The sequence below is a fragment of the Papio anubis genome, chromosome 16 (assembly GCF_008728515.1).
Source record: "Papio anubis isolate 15944 chromosome 16, Panubis1.0, whole genome shotgun sequence".
Classification (NCBI taxonomy): Eukaryota; Metazoa; Chordata; class Mammalia; order Primates; family Cercopithecidae; genus Papio; species Papio anubis.
The window spans coordinates 54880258-54894520 of NC_044991.1; the positions used below are offsets into that span (position 1 = coordinate 54880258).

The following is a 14263-nucleotide window of genomic DNA, read 5'->3' on the forward strand; positions in this document are numbered from 1 at the left end:
CGCCATTCTCCTGCCTTAGCCTCCCGAGTAGCTGGGACTCCAGGTGCCCGCCACCTTGCCCGGCTAGTTTTTTGTATTTTTTAGTAGAGACGGGGTTTCACCGGGTTAGCCAGGATGGTGTCGATCTCCTGACCTCGTGATCCGCCCGTCTCGGCCTCCCAAAGTGCTGGGATTACAGGCGTGAGCCACCGCGCCCGGTATTTTTTGTATTTTCAGTAGAGAGGAGGTTTCACCATGTTAGCCAGGATGGTCTCGATCTCCTGACCTCATGATCCGCCCGTCTCGGCCTCCCAAAGTGCTGGGATTACAGGCATGAGCCACCCCGCCCAGCCTTTTGCCCATTTTCTAATTGAATTGTTTGTTTACTGTTGAGTTTTGAGAGTTCTTATACTCTAAATTCAAGCGCTTTCCCAGAAATATGGTTTGCAAATATTTTCTCCCAGTCCATAGTTTGCCTTTTCATCTTCATAACAGGGTTTTTCACAGAGAAAAACTTTTGGTTTTATGTGCTCCAGTTTATCAAGTTTTCCTTTTATGAATCATGTTTTTAGTATCAAGTCTAAAAACCTTTTGCTTAGTTCTGGGATTCAAAGATTTTCTCCTCTATTTTTTTCTAAAAGTTTTATAGTTTTATGTTTTACATTTAGATCTGTGATCAATATTGAGTTAATTTTTATAGAAGATGTGAGATTTAGAGATTCCTTTGTTTGCCTATGGTTGTCCAACTGCTCTACACTATTTGTTAAAAGGCTGTCCTTTCTTCACTGAATTGCCTTTGCAGCGCCTTTGTCAAAAATCAGTTGGGTGCAACGGCTCATGTCTGCAATCTTAGCACTTTGGGAGGCCAAGGCGGGATCACTTGAGCCCAGGAATTTGAGACCAGTCTAGGCAACATAGGGAAATCCCATCTCTACCAAAAAAAAAAAAAAAAAAAAGAATTAGCCAGGCATGGTGGTATGCGCCTATAGTCCCAGCTACTTGAGAGGCTGAGGCAGGAGGATCACTTGAGCCAGGGAGGTTGAGGCTGCAGTGTGCTGTGATTGCACCACTGCACTCTGGCCTGGGCAACAACGTAAGACCCTGTCTCCAAAAAAAAAAAAAAAAAAAATCAGCTGGAACTGGTGTGGTGGTGTGCACCTGTAATCCCAGCTACTCAGGAGGCTGAGGTAAGAGGGTTACTTGAGCCCAGGAGTTCAAGACCAGCCTGGACATCATAGTGAGACTCTGCCTCAAAAAAACACCAAAAACAGAATCAAATCCTAATCAGCTGGACGTTCTATTTCTCGGATCTATAGATCAGCTTATCCCATTAATCTATGTGTCTACCCCTCCACCTGAAACAATGTCTTGATTACTGTCCTAATAGTAAGCCTTAACATTGGGTAAATTGATTCTTCCCATTTTATTCTTCTTTTTCTAAATTGTTACAGCTATTCTAGAACTTTTGCCCTTTCATATAAATTTCAGAATAAGCTTGCTGTATCTACAAAAGCATCTTGCTGTGATTTTTAAAGACTTTTTAAAATTGTAGTAAGATATAACATAAAATCACTTTAACCATTTTTAAGTGTACAAATCAGTGGCAATAATTACATTTACAATTTTGTGCAACTGACATCACTACCTACTTTCAACGCTTTTTCATCACCTCAAAGGGAAACTCTATAATAGCCATGAAGCAGTAATTCCCCATTTCCCGCTCCCCTCTAGCTGCTGGTAACCTCCACTCCACTTTCTGTCTCTTAAGAATTTGTGTACTCTATCTCATTGTGGTTTTGATTTGCATTTCACTGATGGCCAGTTATGATGAGCATTTTTTCATGTGTCTGTTGGCTGTATGAATGTCTTCTTTTGAGAAATGTCTGTTCATATCCTTTGCCCACTTTTTGATGGGGTTGTTTGTTTTTTTCTTGTAAATTTGTTTGAGTTCTTTGTAGGTTCTGGATATTAGCCCTTTGTCAGATGAGTAGATTGCAAAAATTTTCTCCCATTCTGTAGGTTGCCTGTTCACTCTGATGGTAGTTTCTTTTGCTGTGCAGAAACTCTTTAGTTTAATTAGATCCCATTTGTCAATTTTGGCTTTTGTTGCCGTTGCTTTTGGTGTTTCAGACATGAAGTCCTTGCCCATGCCTATGTCCTGAATGGTATTACCTAGGTTTTCATCTAGGGTTTTTATGGTATTAGGTATAACATTTAAGTCTCTAATCCATCTTGAATTAATTTTCGTATAAGGAGTAATGAAAGGATCCAGTTTCAGCTTTCTACTTATAGCTATCCAATTTTCCCAGCACCATTTATTAAATAGGGAATCCTTTCCCCATTTCTTGTTTTTGTCAGGTTTGTCAAAGATCAGATGGTTGTAGATGTGTGGTATTATTTCTGAGGACTCTGTTCTGTTCCATTGGTCTATATCTCTGTTTTGGTACCAGTATCATGCTGTTTTGGTTACTGTAGCCTTGTAGTATAGTTTGAAGTCAGGCAGTGTGATGCCTCCAGCTTTGTTCTTTTGACTTAGGATTGTCTTGGCAATGCTCTTTTTTGGTTCCATATGAACTTTAAAGCAGTTTTTTCCAATTCTGTGAAGAAAGTCATTGGTAGCTTGATGGGGATGGCATTGAATCTATAAATTACCTTGGGCAGTATGGCCATTTTCATGATATTGATTCTTCCTATCCATGAGCATGGTATGTTCTTCCATTTATTTGTCCTCTTTTATTTCACTGAGCAGTGGTTTGTATTCTCCTTGAAGAGGTCCTTTACATCCCTTGTAAGTTGGATTCCTAGGTATTTTATTCTCTTTGAAGCAATTGTGAATGGAAGTTCATTCATGATTTGGCTCTCTGTTTGTCTGTTACTGGTGTATAAGAATGCTTGTGAAAGAATGGCAATCATAAAAAAGTCAGGAAACAACAGGTGCTGGAGAGGATGTGGAGAAATAGGAACACTTTTACACTGCTGGTGGGATTGTAAACTAGTTCAACCATTATGGAAAACAGTATGGCGATTCCTCAAGGATCTAGAACTACCATATGACCCAGCCATCCCATTACTGGGTACATACCCAAAGGATTATAAATCATGCTGCTATAAAGACACATGCACACGTATGTTCATTGCGGCACTATTCACAATAGCAAAGACTTGGAATCAACCCAAATGTCCATCAGTGACAGACTGGATTAAGAAAATGTGGCACATATACACCATGGAATACTATGCAGCCATAAAAAAGGATGAGTTTGGGTCCTTTGTAGGGACATGGATGCAGCTGGAAACCATCATTCTTAGCAAACTATCGCAAGAACAGAAAACCAAACACCACATGTTCTCACTCATAGGTGGGAACTGAACAATGAGATCACTTGGACTCGGGAAGGGGAACATCACACACCGGGGCCTATTATGGGGAGGTGGGAGGGGGGAGGGATTGCATTGGGAGTTATACCTGATGTAAATGACGAGTTGATGGGTGCAGCACACCAACATGGCACAAGTATACATATGTAACAAACCTGCACGTTATGCACATGTACCCTAGAACTTAAAGTATAATAATAATAATAATAATAAAAAAGAATTTGTGTACTCTAGACAGTTCATGTAAGTGGAATAATTCAATATCTGTCCTCTTGCAACTAGCTTATTTCACTTAGCATGTTTTCAAGGTTTACTTGTGTTGTTGCATGTATCAGAATTTCATTCCTTTTTAATGCTGAATAACATTTTATATATGTATGTATGTATGTATGTGTGTATGTATATATATACACATACACACACACACACACACACACACACACATACATACCACATTTTGTTTATCCATTCATCCACTGATAGATACTTGGGTTGTTTCCACACTTCGGTTGTGAATAATGCTATCAACATTGGAATACGACAAAGGATTTCATGAACACAGATGCTACGAAGATTAGAGGACAGCATCAACAAATTATCAACATATTTGACCAGAGCAACTAGGCAAAAGAAAGAAATAAAGGGCATCCAAATTCAAAGGAGGAAGTCAAATTGTCCCTATTTGCAGTTGATATAATCTTATATATAGAAAACCCTAAAAGCTCCACCAAAAAACTAAGAACTGATAAACTCAGTAAAGTTGCAGGATACAAAATCAACACACAAAAATCAGAAGCATTTCTATACAGGAGTAACAAATTAGCAGAAGAAGAAATCAAGAAAGCAATCCCATTCTCAATAGATTTTTTTAAAACTTCCAAAAACAACCGTAGGAATAAATTTAACCAAGGAGGTGAAAGTCCTCTTTACAAGGAAAACTATAAAACATTGATGTAAGAAATTGAAGAGATCACAAAAAAATGGAAAGAGACACCATGTTTGTGGACTGAAATAATATATTGTGAAAAAAACCATACTACCAAAAGCTATCTACGGATTCAATGTAATCTCTACACCAATGACATTCTTCACAGAAATAGAAAAAACAATTCTAAAATTTGTATGCAACCACAGAAGACCCCAAATAGCCAAAGCATTTTTTTCTTTTCTTTTTTTTTTTTTGAGACAGAGTCTCGCTCTGTTTGCCCAGGGTAGAGTGTAGTGGCGCAATCTTGGCTCACTGCAGCCTCTTCCTCCTGGGTTCAAGAGACACTTCTGCCCCAGCCTCCCAAGTAGCTGGGATTACAGGCCCCACCACTGCACATGGCTAATTTTTGTATTTTTATTAGAGACAGGGTTTTGCCATGTTGGCCAGGCTGGTCTCAAACTCCTGACCTCAGGTGATCCACCCGCCTTGGCCTCCCAAAGTGCTGGGATTATAGGCATGAGCCACTGTACTCAGCCAACCAAAGCATTTCTGAGCAAAAAGAACGAAACTGGAGGCATCCTATCACCTTACTTCAAAATATGCTACAAAGCTATAGTACCCATAACAGCATGATACCAGCATAAAAACAGATACACAGACCAGTGGAACAAAATAAAGAACCGAGAAATAAATCCACATATTCACAGCCAACTGTTTTTCAGTAATGGAGTCAAGAATATTCAGTGAGGGAAAGGACAGGTTCTTCAATAAATGGTGCTGGGAAAAGTGGATATCCATGTGCAGAAAAACAACACGAGGTCCCTCTCTCTCACCACATACAAAAATCAAATTTAAATGGATTAAAGGCTTAAGTATAAGACCTAAAACCATAAAACTACTAGAAGAAAATATCGGGAAAATCCTTCAGGACATTGGTCTGGGCAAAGATGTTTTGTGTAAGATGCCGAAATCACAGGCAACAAAAGCAAAAATAGACAAAGGGGATTATATCAAGCCAAAAAGCTCTACAAAGCAAAGGAAACAGAGTGAAGAGAAAGCTTATAGAATGGGAGAAAATATTTCGAAACTATCCCTCCAACAAGGGATTTATAACCAGAATACACCAGGAATTCAAACAACTCAATAGAAAAAAAACGTGATTTAAAAATGGGCAAATGATCTGAACAGACATTTCTCAAAAGAAGACATACAAATGGCCAACAGGCATAAGAAAAAAACTCAACATCAATAATTATCAGGCAAACGCAAATCAAAACCATAATAAGAAATCATCTCATCCCCGTTAAAATGGCTATTATTAAAAAGACAAAATAACAGATGCTGGCAAGGATACAGGGAAAGAGGATACTAGTTCACTGCTGGGGGGAATGTAAATTATTTAGTACAGCCACTATAGAAGACAGTATGAACACTGCTCAAAACAGATCCACCACGTGATCCAGCAATCCCACCGCTGGGTATATATCCAAAAGAAAGAAAATCAGTATACTGAAGAGATACTGCATGCTACAAATGTTTATTGCAGCACTATTCACAACAGTGAACATACGAAATCGACCTACGTGTCCATCAACAACCGAATGGACAAATAAAATGTTGTATATATTATACAACGAAATATTATTCATTCACAAAACGAATGAAATCCTGTTCTTTGCAGCAACATGAATGGAACTGGAGGTCATTATGTTAAGTGAAACAAGCCAGGCACAGAAAGACAAATATATTTTCTCATTCACATGTGTGAGCTAAGAAAACTGATCTCATGGAGGTAGAGTGTAGAATGGTGGTTACCAGCGGCTGAGGGGCTGGGGAGATAGAGGTTAATGGGCATAAAAATAGAGTTAGAAGGAAGAAGTTCTAGTGTTCAATGGCACAATACACATCATGATTATAGTTAGCAATAATTTATTCATTATTTCAAAATAGCTAGAAGATGTGAAATGTACTCAACACAAAGAAATGATAAATGTTTGAGGTGATGGATATCCTAATTACTCTTATTTGATCACTATACATTGTATGCATGTATCAAAATACCTCATGTACCTCATAAATATGTACAATTATGTATCAATTTAAAAAGTAAAATTAAAAATACATTTAAAAACATGATATAAATACCTAGAAAAAGGCCGGGCGCGGTGGCTCAAGCCTGTAATCCCAGCACTTTGGGAGGCCGAGACGGGTGGATCACGAGGTCAGGAGATCGAGACCATCCTGGCAAACACGGTGAAACCCCGTCTCTATTAAATACAAAAAAACTAGCCGGGCGAGGTGGCGGGCACCTGTAGTCCCAGCTACTTGGGAGGCTGAGGCCGGAGAATGGCGTGAACCCGGGAGGCGGAGCTTGCAGTGAGCTGAGATCCGGCCACTGCACTCCAGCCTGGGTGACAGAGCGAGACTCCGTCTCAAAAAATAAATAAATAAATAAATAACTAAATAAATAAATACATAAATACCTAGAAAAAATATTAAAAAGTGAATCAAATAAAGAGGAAATTCAAAATATCCTATAACTACTAAACAAGCTGAATCAGCAGCTAAAAAATAACTCCACAAATAAGACACTAGGATCAAATGATTTTACAGGTGAGAGCTACCAAGTACTTGAGGTTCAGTTAACTCTAATCTTACATATTCTCCAGAGATGAGAAAGAGTGAAAACTCCTCAAATTATAATTATTAAAGGTTAGTTTAACATGATACCAAAACCATAACAAGGACAGCAAGAGAAAATTATCGGACATTCTAACTCATGAAATAGATACAAAATTCTAATCAAAAATGTTATAGCAAAACTGAATCCAACAATGTGTAAAGTAAGGCAATAATACGTCATGCCCAAATTGGGTTTATCCCAGGAATGCAAATGATCTGCAGACCCTGGCTTGTGCAACTGGGTGATGGTGGTGTTGTTTACAGAGAAAGGAAGCATGGAAGTCTGGGGCTAAGATCACAACAAGGAATATGCACCAAACAAAGGGAGCTTTGACTACCCAGGTAGGGCTGTCCAGGCAGCAACTGCCAGTGCTGGTCTGGAGACAGCACTGAGAATCACCAGAATAGATGTGGCACCACAAGTCCCACATGCAGGAAACTGAGTAAAGAGAGAAAAGGACGGGGTCTGAATCCTAGACAAGCCCAGTGTTTAAGGAAGAGGAAGAGGATTCTCTAAAAAGACTGAACAGAGAATGAGGGAAAGAAAAATCCAGGAAGACAAGAAAGATGATGATTCAAAGCCATGCAATGAGAGAAAAAGGGGAGTGAAGAATTCCATCATTGGGGCCCACTATGACAGGACGGTTTCAGGATGTGGTAAGGGAAGAGGCCAGACCATTGTGAGCAGATGTGTGACTAGACAAGAGGAAACAGGAAAAGGAAGCGTAGCTGATGCTTACAAGACTGGCTGAGGAGGGACACAGGGAGTATGCAAGGGCAAAGGGAGAAGCCAATGAGAGGATTAACAAATGTTAGACCATGGAGACAGGAAAAGTAGAGAGGGTGGTGAGAAAAAGTACAACATAGTTTTTGTGCTCTATATTTCCAGAATGGAAAGATCAACTGTTCTTTAGTCACAGTCCCAAGGCATCCTAATTGATGAGCGTTAACTTGTTTTTGTTGTTAATTTTTAAGTTCAGGGGTACATGTGCAGGATATACAGGTTTGTTACATAGGTAAACGTGTGCCATAATGTGCCATCATCTCATCACCTAGGTATTAAGCCCAGTATCCATTAGCTATTCTTCCTGATGCTCTCCCTCCTCCCCATCACCCTCCAACAAGCCCCAGTGTGTGTTGTTCCCCACCATGTGTCCATGTGTTCTCAGCTCCCACTTATAAGTGAGAACATGTGGTACCTGGTTTTCTGTTCCTGCATTAGTTTGCTGAGGATAATGGCCTCCAGCTCCATCCATGTCCCTGCAAAGGACATGATCTCATTCCTTTTTATGGCTGCATAGTATTCCATGGTGTATATGTACCACATTTTCTTTATACAGTCTATTGTTGATGGGCATTTAGGTTGATTCCATGTCTTTGCTACTGTGAATAGTGCTTCAATGAACATACATGTGCATGTATCTTTGTAACAGAATAATTTATATTCTTTTGGATATACATCCAGTAATGGGATGGCTGGGTCAAATGGTATTTCTGCCTCTAGGTCTTTGAGGAATTGCCACACTGTCTTCCACAATGGCTGAACTAATTTACACTCTCACCAACAGTGTAAAAGCATTGTTGTTTCTCTACAGCCTTGCCAGCATCTGTTCTTTTTTGACTTTCTAATAACAGACATTCTGACTGGTGTGAGATGGTATCTCACTGTGGTTTTGATTTGCATTTCTCTAATGATCAGTGATGTTGAACTTTTTTCATATGTTTGTAATGACTTGCTTCTTAGGTTGATTATGCTTCTGAACTTTGGCAAACGGCAACAGCCTCCGTCCAGTGACCATGCTTCTGTGGTTAAAGGTGAACCAGTCCCTGAAAGCCCACCTATCCCCAACCTCCACATTCACCTAAATGAAGAAGGTAAGAAGCAGAAGGTATTGAGGAAAGGCCCCAGGGGACATGAGTATAAAAAGCTAAAATGGGGCCATCGGTCTTGGAAAAGTGGGAGTACACTGGCCCCCTCGGAACAGAGGAAAGGAGTAGGCTGACAACAAGACACTGCAGCAGTCATACAGCCGCTGACAACTACCCTTCAGGTCACATGCACAGAGAACTGGAGACTTGGAAAGGCTGCATGATTTGTATAGGAGCCAGGAATCAAACCACCTCTGTCTGACTACAAGGCTGATGTTCTTCAACACAGCCTCCCCAGCTGTCCTCCTTTAAACTTTGATAGCATTTCTGGGATCATCTCATGTCACTTTCCACACTCTGGCTTTCACTCGTTATATGTGGGTTTGTTTCACTTACATCCACCTTACTCTAGAATTGAAGTTCTTTGTGAAGCCCTACAGGTTTTCACATGGCAAGTGCTTACTGAAGAAGTGAATACGATTATAATGACCAAATCTGTTATATGCCAACTTGCTTTCAACAGTGCTTTTGCAAAAGTCCTTCCCGAGTGATACAGTCCATCCCCACTCCAATCTTCTGTGCAGCATGCATGTACTCAGCACTTCTCTGCCATAGACATTACAAAGGCAAGGCCACATTGCACATCTCATTTACCACAAGCTCCAAATTAGCAAATTTAGTCTTACTAAAGAGATTTCACCATCTTTGCAGGTATGAGACCAAAAAGCTCTTCTTACCTGAATTTTGATGGGCCAGGTGAAATTACTGACATAAACAAAGAAAGTGATATTTGGGTGGTTGCGAAAATCAAACTTCTCATTAGAGAAACTATCTTTGTACTCCTTAATGTTGGTTTTTGAAACAACAGGCATCTCTTCTCCAGCCTGGGTTCCAGCTGTTAGAAGAAAAACATGAAAAAGAAGAGACATTTTTGGGGGGGTAGGGGGAGAACAGAATCTGGCCTCATTAATAATAAGGACAACATTTATCAAACATTTCCTGTGTTCCAGTAATAGCCTTTAAGAGCTCAATCTCATTTAATCCTCACAGTTGCCCTATTATTGTCTTCATTTACAGATTGGGAAATTGAGGTTCAGAGAAAGTAACTGACTTCCATCAAGTCACATAGCCAGCAAGAAATGGAGATAAGATTTAAAGCTGGGCAGGCTGATATACAAGCCTATGCCCCTAACCAAAATGGCTTTACCAGCTGGGTGTGGTGGCTCACACCTGTAATCCCAGCACTTTGGGAGACCGAGGTGGGTGGATCACCTGAGCTCGGGAGTTCAAGACCAGCCTGACAAACATGGAGAAACCCTGTCTCTACTAAAAATACACAATTAGGCAGGCGTGGTGGCACATGCCTGTAATCTCAGCTACTCAGCAGGCTGAGGCAGGAGAATCGCTTGAACCCGGGAGGCGGAGGTTGCGGTGAGCCAAGATCGTGCATTGCACTCCAGCTTGGGCAACAAGAGTGAAATGCCCTCCAAAAAAAAAAAAAAAAAAAAAAAAAAAAAGGTTTTACCAGGAATCCATGTAACTCCCTTCCACCTTTGCCCCACCCCCAAACAGGCGACACACATGATCATGAAAATACGACACCAGTAGAATCCTATCAACAAGCACTGGCATTCACTTTGCCCACACCACTTCAATTCCTTTGCATTTCTCCTTTACACCTCCTTGGCAATGTGTCAGACTCCCATGCCAGTAATGCTGATGTACCACTCACTGCCTAACCCACAGTAGCAGGGAGGAGGGGCTCAAGGGGTCACTCGGTCCTCCCTTCTACCGCCAGCTACCATGGTATTTAAGTCCTCCTAATCTGGTATAACTCCATCCTATTCTCAGACAGTCCTTCAATGTTCCACATTCTCCCTCAGCCAGGAGTTCAAGTGCTGATAAAGATTAATGAAATGGACTTTTTTCCATGTCTGAGTTAGACCCTGTGACTAGAGCCCAGATTATCACGTCTTCATTGAGACACTCATTGCAAATTTTTTTTTTTCTTTTTTTGAGATGGAGTTTCGCTCTTGTTGTCCAGACTGGAGTGCAATGACGCAATCTTGGGTCACTGCAACCTCCGCCTCCCAGGTTCAAGCAATTCTCCTGCCTCAGCCTCTTAAGTAGCTGGGATTACAGGCATGTGCCACCACACTCAGCTAATTTTGTATTTTCAGTAGAGACGGGGTTTCACCATGTTGGTCAGGCTGGTCTTGAACTCCTGACCTCAGGTAATCCACCTGCCTCAGCCTCCCAAAGTGCTGGGATTACAGGCATGAGCCACGGCCCAGCTCACTGCAAATCTTTCACATGCCTGGAGATGCTGCCTTTCTCCAAAGACTCTGATAATTCAGACTTTTTCTTAAAAGTCTCTCCTCATTGCGAGTTTCTGAACTTTTCTCGAATTCAACACAATGTTTTAAGACGATAAATGTAAGTGGCGTGCACAAGGTAATACTCTTATTTTGCATCACTCTAATTGGTTTTTTGATTTTAAAAAAACCCAGTATTGTAATAGTAATAATGATGATAAAATATAGTTACCATTTACTGTAACATTTCAAGCACTACACTGACTACTTCATTTATTATCCCATTTAATTCTCACATCACTCTACTTGGGAAGGTGTTTTTTTTTTGTTTTTTTAAATTTTTTTTTTTTTGAGATGGAGTTTCACTTTGTCACCGAGGCTGGAGTGCAGTGGCGTGATCTCGGCTCACAGCAACCTCTACCTTCAAGGTTCAAGCAATTCTTCTACCTCAGCCTCCTGAGTAGCTGCGATTACAGGCACGTACTTCCACGCCTGGCTGATTTTTGTATTTTTAGGAGAGATGGGGTTTCGCCACGTGGGCCAGGCTGGTCTTGAACTCTTGACCTCAAATGATTTGCCCACCTTGGCTTCCCACAGTGCTGGGATTACAGGCAAGAGCTATCACGCCCTGCCAGGACGGCGTTTTTACTATCCTACTTTATACAGGAGGAAACTGGCTCAGAAACCTTAAGTAACTTGCCTAACAGCACGGTGCAAGTAAATTTAATGGACAAATTTCAAACCCGTATCTACTTGTTGAGTTATCAAGTAGTGATTATCCTTTTTTCTTTCTTTCTTTCTTTTTCTTTTTTTTTTTTTTTTAAAGAGATGGGATCTTGCTCTGTTTGCCCACACATGAGTGCAATGGCACGATCATGGCTCAGAGCAGCCTCCAACTCCTGGGCTCAAGTGATCCTCTCATCTCAGCCTCCTGAGTAGTTGGCATTACAGGTATGCATCACCACACCCGGTTTTTTTTTTTTTCTTTTTTTTGTAGAGACAGGGTCTCACTATGTTGCCCAGGCTGGTCTTAAACTCCTGAGCTCAAGCAATCCTCCTGCCTCAGTCTCCCAAAGTGTTGGGATTAAAGGCATGAGTCATAGCACTTGCCCTTCATCCTTTATTTCTTTTCTTTTTTTTTTTTTGAGACGGAGTCTCGCTCTGTCGCCCAGGCTGGAGTGCAGTGGCCGGATCTCAGCTCACTGCAAGCTCCGCCTCCCGGGTTTACGCCATTCTCCTGCCTCAGCCTCCCGAGTAGCTGGGACTACAGGCGCCCGCCACCTCGCCCGGCTAGTTTTTTGTATTTTTAGTAGAGACGGGGTTTCACCATGTTAGCCAGGATGGTCTCGATCTCCCGACCTTGTGATCCGCCCGTCTCGGCCTCCCAAAGTGCTGGGATTACAGGCTTGAGCCACCGCGCCCAGCCCATCCTTTATTTCTTTAGATTTTCTACACAGTAGATCTTCAGTGAATCACAGTAAGACAGACAGTAAGAGCTGCGCTTTTAGAGCTTGATGTAATTCCCAAGTTACATTTCTCTGCACCTACTGAAATCTCATTTTATTTAAAATGTTTTCATTTATTGAAACGATGAGTCATTTGAATTTTTCACTTCTGAAGCATGGATTTAGACAATGATGGTAGTGCCAGTGGCCACAGCAAGAACAGAAATGGTGGTGGTGGGCTAGGGTAGTAACCACACACAGCCTGACACCACAGCAAACTCTGGTAGGTATAACCTCATTTAATCTATACAACAATTCTAAGAGGTAAGTATCATGTTCACTTTACAGATGAATAAAATAATGTTAAGGTTTACAGAGGGATTTAGACACTTGCTCAAGGTCTCATAGTTAATAAGTGGCAAGGGTGGTTTCAAACCAATCTGTCTCCTAAGCTCGCTTTCTCAATTCCTATATTACATTTCTTAATCTATCACACCTCCATTTGGGGGGTCTTCTCTAGGTGTGTCTTTACCTGAGAAGCTGGCAGCCCAGGTGATGTTGAGGTTGAAATTCTTGGAGGCATTGATGAACATGTCCAAATCCCTGTTTTGCTGATGAGAGGTACAAATTATTAGAAAATTAATTAAAACAGTTTCTAGATTTTAAAATAAAGCAATAAAGTTTACTCCTCTAAACGTTCTTAATAACAAATATTTTATGATGTATTTAGAGAAACAGAAGAATTAGCAAAATTTCTAACCAATTTTCCTTAATACAAGCACATATCCCAATAAAATTTCATTCCCTCCCATAAAAAGTATACGTAATTTAATGCTTTATCAAATGCCTAACTGCATGAGAAAGTGCCTTTTAAAAAGACCCCTATCAGAGCACAATGATTTGCATCTTCTGACCTGTCTTGGGGGATCAGTCTCCTAAAGATTCTCTGGGCAGCTGTTTTCAAATGTCTGAAGTTCACTCCTATCAATAAAACACTTGATCAAGTGCCCTAAATTATATTTATTTATAACTGAAACCCATGTAATTCTAAACTCATAGATTATATACAGTGTAAAACTTCTCCAAAACTTGAAACAGCCTTTAAAAAAAGCATATAAAGCTGAAATGTACTTAATTTAAAAATAATTTTATTATATTCATGATTTGAAAAATACTTTTCTCTTACTAAAAATATTATTTCAAGAGAAATATGATTGAGTATGGCTTCTTAGTTATGAAAATCTTGTCGACCACTTTATAGCAGTTCACAGGGCTAATCTAACTTAATTTATTTTGATCCTTGGTCTTAATGACTAATAAAGATATTGCTGAGGAATCTGTTAAGCCAACGGAGGAAGTGTACTGTCGGTGATATTAGGTAAATTATAACATTAATAATTAGTCAAACTGAAATTTTACTAGTACATTTCTTAACTGGAGTCAAATAATTATTTCTGCAAACTAATCAATGTTATATTTCTATCTTTTACAGAAGAATCCAACTGTACTGAAATTATTCATTTTTAAAAGATCTTGAGAGGTTAGAATAAATAAGGGTGTTGTTTTGATCACTTTAATAGCACAAAATCACAACAATGGAAACATTTCCAAACAGCTGTTTTTAAAATGTGATCATTAAACCAGAAATTTCCCTCACAAAGCATTTA

General features: G+C 40.1%; 1 protein-coding gene across 3 annotated transcripts in view; it reads right to left on the reverse strand.

The window, feature by feature from the left end:
* ATRN (attractin) overlaps positions 1-14263 on the reverse strand; it is a 178433-nt gene that overhangs the window by 45162 nt on the left and 119008 nt on the right. For all 3 annotated transcript variants that reach the window (XM_031656597.1, XM_031656599.1, XM_031656598.1), the window contains exons 23-24: positions 13129-13207; positions 9574-9731 (exon numbers count right to left, since the gene is read on the reverse strand). In XM_031656597.1, the coding sequence (XP_031512457.1) occupies positions 9574-9731; positions 13129-13207 (237 nt within the window). The remainder of the gene's footprint in view (positions 1-9573; positions 9732-13128; positions 13208-14263) is intronic.